This window comes from Rhinoderma darwinii, chromosome 7, assembly GCF_050947455.1.
Source record: "Rhinoderma darwinii isolate aRhiDar2 chromosome 7, aRhiDar2.hap1, whole genome shotgun sequence".
NCBI lineage: Eukaryota > Metazoa > Chordata > Amphibia > Anura > Rhinodermatidae > Rhinoderma > Rhinoderma darwinii.
This window is the reverse complement of record NC_134693.1, coordinates 38850172-38866252: the sequence shown is the minus strand read 5'-3', so window position 1 is coordinate 38866252 and position 16081 is coordinate 38850172. Positions and strand designations below refer to the sequence as shown.

Sequence of the window (16081 nt, the reverse complement as noted above, 5' to 3'; positions counted from 1 at the left end):
GCTCAGCTGCTTCGTGTGTTCGGTTATTTCCAGAAATAAATGTATCGGTGTACAGACTCAATAGAAAGTCTTTGAGCCCGTACACCGATACATTGGCTTTCCGGAAAAAGCCGACCAGAAACTAAGCAGCTGAGCGCTCACTCGAGCGCTTCAGCTGCTTTGTTCTAGCGATTGTTGGGGGTCTCAGTGCTCGGACATCCACCAATCCAAACTTCTGACATGTCACTATGACATGCCAGAATTTTGTTGAACGTTTAGCTACACTTTAAGGGAAACACTTTATCTTTATGACTTCATTGACAAAGTCATCTTAACTTAGTAGAGGTATGAAATATGCCATATCTATATCTCTATATGCCAACTATGACTGTTTTTCTATAATTTCTGTATATTATGAAGGGTTTGTGCGGGATCCTGATGATTTTACATGTCCAGGAACCTTCAGAGAAAATAAGGAAATGTCCTTTCCACCGGTCTTTATCCATTGGGTTATCTAGGCCACGGTGATGTTGCTACCATAGTGACATAATTTCACAAGACATCATCGTCTAGTTTCTATTGGCCACAGTGACGTTCTGTCCATAGTGAGGTAAACATCCTGAGGCAGCAATTGGACTCAAAGTCTTGACATTATGTCCCTATGGAATCAACATTGCTGCAGCCTAGTCAACACACTGGACAGAGGGGTGCTGGAGGGTCAGAAGAGGATTCTAAGTATAGTTTTATTTTTTTGGCTACTTCAGGGAAGAGTTTTTGTTTTTCACAATAAATATACTAAAATCATTACAGGGTGCCTACCAGAAGAAAAAAGGCTCTTCAATCTAGATCAATTAGGGAAATATTTTTTTTTATATTTTAAAGGGGTATTTCCATTTTGGACATTTATGTCCATTAGATGTGTGTCTCCCCTGACCTTGTCCTATGTTCTGCTGCTGGGATCTAGCCACCGAGTCATGAGGTGGCCGGGTTTTCCGGAAACAGCCAAGTGCGTTTTGCTGGAAATCCCATAGAAGTGAAAAGAAGTTACATAAACAGCGTTTCACAGTGTTCTAGGCGGTTTCCAAAACTCGGGAGGTACGGAAACAGCATGGCTCGCTGTTCTACGTGGTTTCCGGAACTCCCATTCACTTTTATGGAAGTTCCAGCAACAGGGTATCAAAGTTTTCGGCCGTTTCTTGAAAACCCGGCCACCTGATAACTCAGTGGCAGAAGGAAGGTCAGGGGGCCCCATTCTAGATATAGGTTGTGGATCCCAGAGGTGGAACCTGAACCTATTGGATGTTTATGGCATATCCTGTGGATATGCCATAAATGTCAGAGATGGGGAATACCCATCTCTGTATCTATAATTCTATGCTAAAATATGATCAAAACTTGTTTTGTAAGACTTCTAGGTTCCAATGACAAGGTTTCCTTACAGATTATTCCCTGTAAACTGTAATTTCTGACTGACTGGTTGATTGCAGTGTACTTAAAGAGGCTCTGTCACCAGATTTTGCAGCCCCTATCTGCTATTGCAGCAGATCGGCGCTGCAATGTAGATTACAGTAACGTTTTTATTTTTAAAAAACGAGCATTTTTGGCCAAGTTATGACCATTTTCGTATTTATGCAAATGAGGCTTGCAAAAGTACAACTGGGCGTGTTGAAAAGTAAAAGTCCAAGTGGGCGTGTATTATGTGTGTACATCGGGGCGTTTTTACTGCTTTTACTAGCTGGGCGTTGTGCATAGAAGTATCATCCACTTCTCTTCACAACGCCCAGCTTCTGGCAGTGCAGACACAGCCGTGTTCTCGAGAGATCACGCTGTGTCGTCACTCACAGGTCCTGCATCGTGTCAGACGAGCGAGGACACATCGACACCAGAGGCTACAGATGATTCTGCAGCAGCATCGACGTTTGCAGGTAAGTCGATGTAGCTACTTACCTGCAAATGCTGATGCTGCTGCAGAATCAACTGTTGCCTCTGGTGCCGACACGATGCAGGACCTGTGATCTCGGCCAGCAAGTGAGGCTGTCACAGGAGTGCATGCGTTTCGGTCACTCAGAGCTCGTGGAAACCCGACAGCAGCTGGCTGAAGCTCAGAAAGAATCAGACAGGCTTACACATAGACTGGAGGAAATAGATCTTATGTCCAGAGAAGAGGTAAACGACCATCCTGCACAGGGGGATTCCTAAATGGCTTTTGATTATTGATTACTACCTTTCATATTTTCTCACTTATGCCAGAAGACATTTGTCACAATAACGTACAGTGCCTATAAAAAGTATAGACACTTGGATTTTCTTTCCGGTTTTTCTTGCTTTATTGTGTAACATTGAGTCACACTGGATTAAATAAGGCTTTTTGACGCTGATCATAAATTTGTCTATATTAAATCACAATTATAAATTACAGAATATTTTTTAATGCATAAGTCTTTACCCCCACTGCTATGACACACACTAGAAGTATTATTACTTTTTGAAGCAATTATTTGTTACGCACCCCTTAAAGGGGTTGTCCACTACTGGACAACTTATGACCTATCCACCGAATAGGTCATCGGTGCGGGTCCGACACCTGGGCCCCGCACAGTTAAGCCGCTTCGGCTATTTCCGGCCATTGGATGTTATGGCCCATTATGCTATGTACGGAGCCGGAAGCAGTTGGCTCCATACATAGCATAGCGGTTGTGCTGCCGAACTGCATCTCTGCTCCTACTCACTTGAATAGGAGCAGAGCTGCAGTACGGTCGCTCGCTACCATTCGTGGCCAGAGCCAACTGCTTCCGGCATGTACGTCCGGTGCTCGGAGGCAGCCGGAGTGGCTTACTGGTGCAGGGTCCAGGTGTCGAACTCCCACGGATCAGGTACGGATGACCTATCTGATGGATAGGTCATCAGTTGTCCAGTAGTGGACAACTCCTTTAAGTTGGTCTTTAGGGATTACATCGCTGTGCTACATGGAGGAGGCCAAGTGAAGGCTCATTCACACATTTATTTGAACATGTACATGGAACACTAGACAAGAAGATTAATGTTGGGTAAATCTAGATTAGGTTTAAGATTCATTTTTGTACTAATATCCTCTTTTACAAACTTATTTTGATTTCATTATAACAGCTGCAGCATTTGAAACAAGATCTGGAGGATGCTCAAGATACAAATGCTAATTTAAAAACTGAACTTGAAGCTAGAAACGAAGTCATTAAAGCAACTAATGAAGTGTTGATCCTGAAGGTGAAATATATTTATTACAGTGTATTTGTCTTTGCTTTTGTACGTCAACTGATATGTGTAATCACCTCAATAACAGCCTGTTTCTGCAGGATAATCACCAGACTAATAGAGGAAGGTCCTGAGTAGGGGACACCCCACTGAAATGGTCCACTTGGTAAAACCCCTTTAAAGTTGTTGTCCGTGTTCAGAAAATTAAAGGGTTTGTTCGGGCACGGGCAGTTTTTCATACTGATGACCTAGACACAGGATTGGTCATTGTATATGATCGGTGGGGTCCGACACCCGGATCCCGCACCGATCAGCCGTTCCGGCTGCCTCCGGGCACAGGATGTTATGCAGTGGCCGGTGTCGGAAGCAGATGGCTCCGGTCACAGTATAGCGGCTGTGCTGCAGTATTGTTCCTATTCAAGTGAATAGGAGGCAGCCGGAACAGCTGATCGGACCCCCACCTATCATATACCAATGACCTGTGGATAGGTCAGTAGTATGTAAAACTGTCCCGTGCCTGGACAACACCTTTTTAATGTTATTTTTTGTATTATTGAAAGTTATACAATTTTCCAATATAATTTCTGTATTAATTCCTCGCAGTTTTCAAGATCTCGGCTTGTTGTTGTTCAGTAGGAAGATCAATTTTTTACTTCCAGTAAATAAAATTCTGTCCATGGTCAGGTGATAGACAAACAGGTGCAAGTCTCGTTCTAGCATGTGTATCAGATCTGTGTCTTCTAACTATCCCAGCACCTGTGTGTTCATTACATGACCAAAGACAGAATTTTTTTGTCCACTGGAAGTAAATAATGAATCTTCCTACTGAATAACAACAAGCAGAGATCTTGAAAACCGTGAGGAATTAATACAGAAAGCATATTGGAAAATTGTATAACTTAATTATACAAAAAATAATATTAATTTGCTGAAAATGGAAAACACCTCTTAAGGGGACTCCCCTCCAACTAACCCCTGCTGGTAGTGTTTTTGCATAGTCTGGCTTCAAGAGGCCCCATGAGCCAAATGCATTAGAATAGTAAAGTCAACACACCTTTTTATCAAGTAAATGGAGATGCATCGGCCTAATATACAGCATCATTACATAAGAGAAAAAAGGGAAATTGCAGGGTGTCTGGCTATAGGGCTAGACCTACTATGAAGGGAACATTTCCTATACACTATGATATAGTGTAGTATAGGGCGCTCTCCTCACCTGCCCATAAATCATTAGCCTTAGGAGAATAGCATTTACAGTACAAACTAACCAGGGATTCAAATTCCTGATCAGTATGTGCTGCGGCTTCTTTATTGGAAGGAATAGATTCCAAACTCGCACATCCCACTAATCATCTTTAGAATATGAATTTGTGCCTACCCCTTGGAATAAATTTTTTAGAATCGGATGACATTTTGATGGGTTAGATCTGATACAAATGCACATTAAATCCCCCTTGAGCCATGTATATATAAATGTGTATCGGTTGTATAACAATGTAAGCTATTATACTGGTCTTTTATAAGACGCCTTGTTTTTTTTTGTTTTTGTAGGAATCTGAGTTGACCAGATTAAAAGCTCGTATTTCTGCATATGAAAGATCACTTACTCTCAAAAATATACCAAATCCCTCCTCTCTGCCCCCTGATGTATTTGGTGACTGCCACGCACTGGAATCCTATAAACTTCCAGATTCGCACTGGGACATGTGTCATTCTTTAAGTGATCTAAGTCTTTCAGATGTTAGTTCAATAGACTTCAAAAATAAGATTGAAGACCTGAAGAACTTGGTCCTGTCTGATTCTCCACTAACAAGGGTTCCCAGTGACCAGGATGTCGGTGTACCATCGGACAACTTGAATGAAACTTCATTTAACCCTCTAGAGTACAATGTTGATGATCATTGTGCTATCACATCTGATTCTCCAGATCTCGGCACTCTTAGCGGTATGCTTAAATATATTAAAGAAGAGATGAAATTAACTGAAGGCCTGCAGGCCCATAACCCAAACCGGAATAAATGAATGACTGACTCTAATGAATACAGGTATATGTCATTAGCAATATGTGTTCAAAGATGCTGCCAGTCTGTGAATCCAAACCTTCAACTCCTATTTAATTTAGTAGAACAGCAGCATTGCTAAAGATACCCAATTGCATCTTTACAACAAATTGTTCTCCTGCTACAAATTGGGAGTTTTACCATTAATGTAACATCTGTTGTGTTGACTGGTCTTGTGTTCCAGTCAGTGCTTTACATATAGGTTTGACCAGAAGTAGGGCATGTTCACACTGCTTATTTTTGGTCATTTTTCGGGCCGTAAACAGCTGAAAAATCAGAAGCAGAACACCTACAAACATCTGCCCATTGATTTCAATGGCAATACAGCGTTCTGTTCAGACGGGGCGTTTTTTTAGCCTCGTTTTCAAAAAACGGCATGTAAAAAGACATCCGCGAAAAAGAGGTGCATGTCACTTCTTGAGCCGTTTTTCATCGACTATAGAAAAAGAGCTCCAAAAATTGCCGTTAAAACTGGGAGTTGCTTAAATGTCTGAAAATCAGGAGCTGTTGTTCCAGCCCATTGTTACAGTGTGATTGTGCAGTGAAAGAAGCGGGGCTGAAACAATGAGAAGTGTATGACGCTGATTAGTCACTGATTGGTCAGCGTCATAAACTTCTCTTCACTACGCCCAGTTGGTAAACAGTAAAAACACGCCCAGTTGGTCATTAAGAAACTAATTAGCATAAATCTAAAATTGCTCATAACTTGCTCAAAAATTATCGTTTTTCAAAAGAAAAACCACTGCTGTTATCTACATTACAGCGCCGATCAGATTATGTAGGAGATAGGGCACAATCTGGTGACAGAACCTCTTTAAGGGGGTTTTACACAGGACGATTATCGGGCAGACGAGCGTTCATATTACGCTCGTTGCAGATAATTGCGCTGTGTAAACTGGAACAATCAGCAGATGAACGAGCAAACGCTCAATCATCTGCTGGTGGTATTATTTAAAAAAATTGAAATATTATCGTTGTCGGCAGCACATCTCCCTGTGTAAACAGGAAGGCTGGCTGCCGACATGATGATAACGTATGGAAACGTGCGATCAGAATAACGACCACTCGTCTCCATACATAGCTACGTGTGAGAGAAGCAAACGAGCGCCGATCAATGATGTCTCGTTGATCAGTGCTCACTGCACCGGCCGTTTATCGGCCGGTGTAAGAGGGCCTTTATGAAGAGTAGCTGATGGCAACCCCAGGGACATCAGATGATTACTTTAGTTCACTACGTAATCAAACACACAATGTTTAAAAGGACATCATATACAAGAAATGATCCAATCAGGGCAGGTAATGGTTATCTCGGTCTGTATGCCTCATCCCACTTGTACTTATTATGCATGTAACCTTTGTGTCCAGTGATACTTGTTAGGCTGGATTCACACGAGCATTGAACGTATTTCGTCCGCAAGTCCCGGACCAAACACAGTGCAGGGAGCCGGGCTCCTAGCATCATAGTTCTGTACGATTCTAAGAGTCCCTGCCTCTCCGTGGAACTACTGTCCCGTACTAAAAACATGATTACAGTATGGGACAGTTGTCCCGCAGCGAGGCAGGGACTCCTAGCGTCGTACATAACTATGATGCTAGGAGCCCGGCATCATCGATAGATATATATATATATATCTATTAGATAAATATAATTTGGACTAGGCATGAAGCACAATACCTAAACTCATTGTCTCTTACTTTCTTCACAGGGCATCTTGCTACCTGCACTAATATGAGCCATGCTGAGCTGTATATCTTTTTATTATATTTGTATATCATGTACATATATTTAATTTGTAAAGTCTTCCAAACACATTTTATATTTGTCATTTTCTATTGTTTTTCATAAAGGGTATATGCTGCTTATTATTATTTCCTTGTTCAGAACCAGGTTCGCACATGAAATAAAATGCAATCATTTTTTTATCTTTGTTACAAGTTTTTAATCTCGGGGGTCACATTTAGGAGTAGCTTGGATATCAAAATAAACTAGAAAGCTCCTACTAATCTACTTATGTGTCATGCAGCATGTTTAAGTATGAGTCTCAATCTTTGCTGTGCATTATTTTATCCTACTGAGCAGTGTGGTTTATGGTCACGGGGATCTAAGTCTGGCGGAATGTGAAACGCATAGTTTAAATCCTGCCAAGCCTTCTTGCCCCTTCTGTGCCCTTTGTTCAATGGCAATTCAGTATTGTATTGAAGATGTGAGTAATGACTTGGTAGGGATTTGCTGCCTGCTAACCCCACTGAAAAAAACGGTGATTGTTAGGCAGTGTATCCCGAGCAACCAGGCTCTACCTTGTGGTCATGGTCCATCTGAGAAATGCATTCATTGCAAAAGGTTGACCGTATATGTAAAGAAAAAAAAAACAACACTATAGTAAGAGTGCATACATGCTCATTGTATACTTCTATTATATAGTTTGCTTCAGTAGAACTATTGAGGTCCGGGTATCCTGTCATACTGCATACTCGAGGCGTTGCAAATTTTGGATATTGAATTTCTCCTTAGACTTCAATGTTATCTCAACTTTTGCACTGAAATCTGCATTGGCCTAATTTGCAATATATTCTGCTGCAGATTTAATTTAATTTTTGCTGTAAAATAAAAAGGGTGTTTTGGTTTAAATCAGGAGGGAAAAAAAACCCTTAACATGTCAGGCAGCATTCAATGGCGAAGTCACTGCTTCTTCTCAGCTAGGACAGAAGACTAAACCAGTATGCGTTCTAATTCATTAACTTTTATTAATTCGCATAACAAGCCCCCTAAAAGAACCCCTGAGACAATAAGCCAGTTATGCAGGGTCAGAAATTTCACCGCAGCGGCTCCTACAATGGTCGGGACTTTCTCACAGCGGTTAGGTAGGATTCTGGTGCCCTTATTACTTGAGCATTTGCAAACTATATGTTTTTAACTGGCATGTTTCTTAAAATTGCCCATACACATAAGATAAGTCGGACGACTTTGGTAATTGCGCATGAACATCGTTTGAAAAATTAACATGAACCATCATTTGCGAAAACTTGATCGGCAAGATTGGAAAACTTTGGGCAAAACTACATGTGTATGTCATAATCGGGCGATCATTTACCACTTTACGCAAGCCCCAAGGAGTCTTTAAGCTGACTCCCTGTTCTGCCAGTTTAGTCGCTTATGTTGCTCGTGGGTTCATTCGTACAAACTATCCCGTAGACGATTGCTAGTTATAGGTGTATGGTCGGTTGTGGCTGTTTGTTTAACAGATGTCCAGGAAGGGGCTAAGAGGAACACTAAAGCTTGACACAGAGTCTGTATCAAATGGCTTTAGCTTATGCCGGATGATTGGAATTCTGACATGCAATCTTTGTCAACCCCCGTCGTGGATAACTGCAAGCATCCAAGTGGAAGCCAAGTAGTTTTTTGGGTGGGTTATCCCAACTAACGGAAACTTTCCAGGAAATTAAAAAAGGTTGAGAGAACTTAAAAGGGCTTTGATGTTGCTCACTCTCCTACATCCTATTCCAACGCTCAATATCCTAAAGTGCTCTCTGAAAGGGAAAGTGACTCAGATTCTGATGCCTACAATATTTCAGCTTTTTAACAATGAAAAAGCAAGCACTCTTTTTAAAGCAGAAAATAATTGGTTGAGTAAGATGTCTAACGAAGACAAAAAGCAGGAACTGTTTAATTTTTTTTTTAAAAAACAAAGCAGGCATGGTTCTTCTTGACCATCCCCTCTTTTTTTAGAACTTTTTTCAGGCAAACTGTAAACCGACTTTAAGCTAGGACCAAGGTCTGTTTTCTTTCTTTGGCTTGAGCTAGACTTGATCCTAAATCATCTGAGGAGTGGGAGGTACCACCCAAATTGGAACTAGCTGCTTCCCCCTTTCTAATAGTTCCTATTTCCCGTCTGAGGATTCTTCCCTATTTAGGGACCACGTGGACAGGAGTCCCTCTTTCAGAGCGGTTATGTCACCTCTGCTGCAGCAAGTCATGCTTCTGTAAATGCAGCCCTGGTAGCCAAGGCTCTTAGAATATGGCTTAGCCAATTAACAAAGGGTGTTCAAAATGAGGTCTTGATGAGGGAGATCCTGGAAAACATGCCGAATATTAAACTAGCATATGAATTTGAAGTCTATTTTCCCTTGGATGTAATGAGGTTGATTAATCTATGGCTTTTTCTACCTGAACCTGAAGAGATCTTTGTTTTAAAGAATGGGCAGATGATCTTTCAAAAAAACATTTCTGCACCCTTCCATCCGAGCAGCCTCTTTGGACAGCAACTGGAAAAGGTTCTCAAGTAAAGATAAAGGGGTCTCTCCCTCAACCACCTAAAAAGCGATTCAGATACTTTTACTCTCCGGGAAGATCCCCAAGAAACGAGAAGTTTCAGGATACCTAAAAGGCAATGTAGGTTCAGACAGAAAAGTATTCAGTCCCTTCCTGTAGGTGATAGACTTTCAGGTTTTTCTAGCAAATTGGCAAGAGATTACATCGGTCATTGCCAAGGGTATTCTCCAAGATCATGGTTGTTTTGGCGACCAAGCTCCGAATGAGACGAATGCTTGTGATCCCCTATCTCAAAGATTCGTTCCTCAGTGTCCACTCCAGAGGATCTCCAGGATTAAATAGCAGGTTGGAAACAACATATGTCCAAGTTCAATCAAGGTGTCTGACACGCAGGATCCACTGTTTATCGATCATATCGAAGTTATGAACTTGATCGGTAACCGCTCAATCCTGTGTGTCGGAGACACGCGGGACTGGTTGTCACTGAACCCATTAGGCTGGGTTCACACGAGCACATTAACGTCCGTAATGGACGGACGTATTTCGGCCGGAAGTCTCGGACCGAACTCAGTGCAGGGAGCCGGGCTCCTAGCATCATAGTTATGTACGATGCTAGGAGTCCCTGCCTCTCTGCAGGACAACTGTCCCGTACTGTAATCATGTTTTCAGTACGGGACAGTAGTTCCACGGAGAGGCAGGGACTCCTAGCGTCGTACATAACTACGATGCTAGGAGCCCGGCTCCCTGCACTGAGTTCGGTCCGGGACTTCCGGCCGAAATACGTTCGTCCATTACGGACGTTAATGTGCTCGTGTGAACCCAGCCTTAGTGCCGCTGACCTGACTGATACAGGATTCAGCTCACAATACAGCTGCTCTGTATACAGGATACGAAGCAGCTGTACCTCAAAAAGTAAAAATAATTTTTAGTAAAAAGTAATTACAAAGTTGCACCAATCACACTGATACACTGTTTTATTAAAACAAACTATTTCAAAAGGTGTACAAAGCCTTTAAAGGGGTTTTCTAGCTAATAAAAATTGATGGGCCATCAATAGCTGATGGTTCGGGATCCAACTCCTGGGTCCCTTGCCAATCAGCTGTTTTGAACATGCTGCTTCCCCTTCATTTCTTCTTGCTCATGGTGAATCGTCGCCACGCATTTAGCAGTGGTTCACAGGTATTTCAGCCTTTTTTCCCTTTCACTTCAATGGGAGATAAGGCTGCAATACCTATGAATCGCCGCTGAATGCGTGTTGAAGATTCACATTGAGCAAGAAGAAATGAAGGGGAAGCAATGCTCGTACGAGCGCTGCACCCCCTTCAAAACAGATGATCAGCGAGAGTTGGACCCTGAACCATCAGCTATTTATGGCCTATCCTGAAGATAGGCCATCAATTTTTATTGGCTGGCAGCCCCCTTTAAATATATTATTTGATGTATTCACAGCACCGGCATCACCAACATCATCTACTCTCTTGTTTTGTATATACAGAGTTAAAGAATCCATTAAGTAGCCCAATTATATACTTAAAGGGGTTTTCCAGTTTGAAAAGATTGATTGCCTATCCTCCGGATGGACCCTCACTGATCCGGTATTAACCCCTTCCCGGCATTTGACGTATCCATATGCCAAAGACTGGTATAGGGAAGTATGGAACGGGCTCACGGAGTAAACCCGCTCCATACGATGCGGGTGTCGGCTGTTTGTTACAGCCGACACTTCAGAGTAGCGAGCGGCATCGCGCACGAGCGTAATCCCGCTCGTTTAACTCGTTAAATGCTGCGGTCAATAGCGACCGCAGCATTTCAATTGTTAGAGCGGGGCGACTCCCTCTAACAGCTCATCGCGCGCAACCCAATCGCAGGGGGGCGATGGTTGCTATGGCTGCCTGGGGGCCTAATGAAGGCCCCCAGGTCCGTCATCTTTGTGCACCTATTAAGCCCTGCCTCTGGCAGGACTTAATAGATGCCTGTCAGAATCACGATATACTGCAATACATTAGTATTGCAGTATATCGTGCAAGCGATCTAATGATCGCTGGTTGAAGTCCCCTAGGGGGACTAAGTAAAAATGAGTTAAAGTTTTGTTTTTTTTGTGTAAAAAAAAATTACAAGTTCAAAAAAACACCCTTTTCTCATTTTCCCCCTAGAGCATACTAAAAAAATAAAATAAACAGAATTGGTATCGCCGCGTCCGTAAAAGTCTGAACTATTACAATATATAATTTAACCCGCACAGTGAACGCCGTAAAAAAATAAAAAATTATAAACGCCAGAATCTCTATTTTTTTGGCCACCTCATCTCCCACAAAAAAATTAAATAAAAAGTGAACAAACCGTCGCATGTACACCAAAATGGTATTATTAAAAACTACAGCTTATCCCGCAAAAAATAAACCCTCAAACCACTTAAATCGACGGAAATATAAAAGTTATGGATCTCGGAATTTGGCGACACAAAATAAATTTTCTTTTTTACACTTCGGTTTTTACTTGTAAAAGTAGTAAAATATAGAAAAAACAATATATATTTGGTATCGCCATAATCGTATTGACCCACAGAATAAAGTTAACATGGTGTTTTAATTGCACAGTGAATTCCGTAAAAACGGCGCGCAAAAACCATGGAGGAATCGCTGTTTTTTTTTCATTTTCTACCCCACAAATAATTTTTTCCCGTTTCCTAGTACATTATATGGCAAAGTAAATGGTGCTACTAAAAACTGCAACTTGTCCCGCAAAAATCAAACCCTCATAGGACTATATCAACAGAAACATAAAGAAGTTATGGCTTTTGGAAGGTGGGGAGGAAAAAACGAAAATGAAAATCTGAAAAAGGGCTGCGGCGGGAAGGGGTTAATGACCTGGATTTTGGCACCCTGGCCGATCAGTTGTTTTGAAGGGGCCATGGTGCTTGTGAGAAGGCTGTAATACTGTAAACAGTCGCTTCTGTTTTTCCCAGTACAAAGCAGTCATAGCTCTTTTTTGCGGGTGCTTCTTCCCCCTTTATTGCTATGTTTTGCGACTTTTGCGGTGGAAACGCTGCGATTCTACCGCAAAAATCTCAAGTGAGAGAAAAAGAAGAGCGCTATTGTCTTTATTGCAAATTAATCACCCCTGGCTGTAGTCATGATCCTCTATTTTGAGTGCATCCCAGCCTCCTGGGATGATGTTTTATCCCATGTAACTGCTGGTTAAGAACTCCTTTTTTGAAGCATTCGCCCCTTCCGAAGGCCCTTTTTTGACTTGTAAACCTTAGGGTATGTTCACACGAGGGCGTCCGTAACGGCTGAAATTACGGGGATGTTTCAGCCTGAAAACATCCCCGTAATTTCAGTCGTAACGGCATGTGCAGGCGCTTGAATGCCGCGTCCATTACGGACGTAATTGGCGCTGCTATTCATTGGAGTCAATGAATAACGGCTCCAATTACGGCCAAAGAAGTGACAGGTCACTTCTTTGACGCGGGCGTCTATTTACGCGCCGTCATTTGACAGCGGCGCGTAAATTACGACTCGTGTGAACAGACAAACGTCTGTCCATTGCTTTCAATGGGCAGATGTTTGTCAGCGCTATTTTCGGCGCTATTTTCGGATGTAATTTGGGGCAATTACGTCCGTAATTAGTGCGTGTGAACATACCCTTATAATCAGCAATATGCAAAACTGATGCTTGTTTTTTTTCTGTCCTAGCTGGGAAGAAGCTGTGGTTAACCTATTGTTTGCTGCCTACGGACTCGGGTAAAGAAAACATTTAGATGAGTAAACTTTAACTGGATGTGACCTATTTTAAATTAGAAGAAAATACCATAAAATCTTCATCACAAAATGACTACAAATCGCGATTGTCATTCCGCAGTAGAGACGCAAAAAAAAAAATCAGTACGTCTTAAGAGAATTACGCTGGCGGATTTTTATGCTGCATGGGAATTCTCCCTCAGAATAATATGCAACTAAAGAACTATAGAAATCGTTACATGATATTGTGTAGACGTTGAAATAGGAAGAATAAAAATAGGACATGTGGTATTGCAGCTCAACCCCATATTCAAATGAATGGGACTTAACTGCAATTCTAAACACAGCCCATGGACAAGTGGCGCGGTTATGGCAGAAACCTCATATAACCGCTTTAAAGCATACCTAACTTTTCAGGAGATTTTCAGAATAAGCTGTCATATACATGTACATGAGGAATAGCACTATTTCTGGCAATTACATGACTCGTATGTGACATTATTTAGCAGTTTTCCCGATTCTCAGCGGTTTCTGAGCTAGTGGGTGGAGCCTAACTGCTATCATGTCTTCTATACACTGCACACATAGGAGCACCTCTCACATATATATATATATATATATATATATAATGAAAATTTGCTTACCGAAATTTTTGTTTCCTGTAGTCCGAAGGCAGCACAGAAGGGTTACGTTTAATACGACCCCTATTGGACAGAAGATAGTAGATTAATCAGTAACAATCAAAATGTGATCAGACTCCCTATAAGGACCCCTGGAAACAACGAGGCATATGTGTTTTTATGTAGCAATAAATTAATTTAGGGGGGATATGCTGTGCTGCTTTCGGACTACAGGAAACAAAAATTTCAGTAAGCAAATTTCATTTTCCTCGATGTCCTTCAGGCAGCACAGAAGGGACTTACAAAGCAATCCTCAAGGGTGGGATACAGCAGCTTTTTTTTAGCACTTGGTCGAGCAGTTTTAACATCTAGATAGTAGTGCCTTACAAATGTCACTGGTCTGGACCATACAGCAGCCTTTCATATTTGGTCCAGTTATATGTAAGCAAATTCAGCCCACAAACGTGACGTGGATGTAGTGGAATGTGCCTTGATTTCTACCAGGGATTCGAGGCCTTCTACCTGGTAACACTTTGAGGTGACATTTTGGATCCACCTGGCCAGAGTAGACTTGCTTGCCTTTTTACCCTCGTTGTCTCTTGATATTGTAAGAACAAAGCCGCAGAGCTCCTGAAATCTTTTACTTTATCCAAGTAACATCTCCGGTTTGCCACAATCAGCTTCTATAAGCTCTTTTAATACTGGTTGCTCAGGAAACACTTTACCCTTTTGATTGGGGAAATAATATAAAGCCTTTAATTGGATAACTCCTCTGTTTTACCAGATTTAACTGTGTTTCAGCAATTTTCACCAGAATTACTGGAAGAGGAATCAGACAAAATTTCTCCTTCAGAAAGGAGCTGAACATGAGTGGAAGAGGAGGGTTTTAGGCGAGGAGGTTGCTGAACGCTCTTACGCTTGGATCTATGAGAATCAGACACTTCCTGAAAGGCTTCAGATAATTGGGATTTAAACAATTTGAAGAACTGATGAGCTTCAGAATGAACTGCTGATTGTCCTGTAGCTGATGTACACAGATCACACAGATCACATTCCCAGGCCTCAGGTAATGGCTCCTGTGTCTACTCTACCTTCACACTACCCCCCAGTGCTAGACATCTATAATACAATAAACATATGCTAATAAGTATGTCAGATGTAAACGTTCACATGCTAAGAACTCAAGGCGGGAAACTAATACTGGTTAACAGGTTCTGCTGGTTTGGCTAAGTGCACCATTAGCAACAGCGCGCCGTCTTTTTAAATCTCCAAGGTCTCTCGAGAATGCGCAAAAACTCGCACATGTGCAGTACTGTATACTACAGACCATTTGGGCATGCCCAGTAGCCACAAGCTGGGTAAGACAGATGCGAAGAGGTATCCAGCAGTGCTGAGACTAAGCAGAGCCTGCAATCAGATGACACGATCATATCGCTGTGGGGAGCATAGAGAACAGCGGACAGCGTTTATGTGCAGAGGTGATAAACATAACTCTCTGATATCTCGACCCAAAAACTAAATTTATAGATTCCTGGGCTAATCACCATGGCAGCCAAATGCTGGCCAAAGTGCAGGGACAATGATTACACATTGAAGGACGTCCAGGAAATAAATAAATAGTACCTTATACAGCAGTAATGAGCAGTGTAGCTACGACTCCAGCGATTGGGAAAATACTGCAACATGTCTGCCTGTGTCTTTTTCACTCTGCTCCTGCTCCCTTCCCTTTCCATAGTCTTCTATGTGCAGCGTGTCTGTCTCTCTCCCTTCTCCCCCTCCCTTGACTTGTATTGGCAGGCAGTGAAGAAACACCCCTCACACACTTTCTGCAGCGGTCAATCCTACTTCCCCTTTCCCATCCCTTGGTTGAACTTGATGGACATGTGTCTTTTTTCAACCGTACAAACTATATAATTCTGCTCTGTAATTGGGGACGGATTCTGCTTGGCAACAGGGGGTGGACAGCAGATTACAGAAAGGAAGACACCTGGTGTCAGTAAGGGTTCATATCTGCGTTGGAGGCTCCTCTACGGACATCCATCACAGATCCGGCCAAAGATATCAGAAACAGTAAAACCACGGACACCATTACGGAAACTCAACGGAGCCCATTAAAGTCAAAAAGTTCAGTGGGGCGAGATGGTGTCAGTCATGTAATGGTACCTGCGCTTCCGGTATTAT

The 16081-nt window shown here is 42.1% G+C and overlaps 1 protein-coding gene across 1 annotated transcript in view; it reads left to right on the top strand.

The window, feature by feature from the left end:
* The window catches only part of CCDC18 (coiled-coil domain containing 18), a 41203-nt gene extending 35949 nt beyond the window's left edge, over positions 1-5254 (top strand). Inside the window, exons 25-27 of the mRNA XM_075833198.1 lie at positions 1919-2145; positions 3106-3222; positions 4762-5254. Coding sequence (XP_075689313.1) covers positions 1919-2145; positions 3106-3222; positions 4762-5232 — 815 coding nt within the window. The 3' untranslated portion in view covers positions 5233-5254. The remainder of the gene's footprint in view (positions 1-1918; positions 2146-3105; positions 3223-4761) is intronic.
* Positions 5255-16081: the final 10827 nt, after the last annotated feature.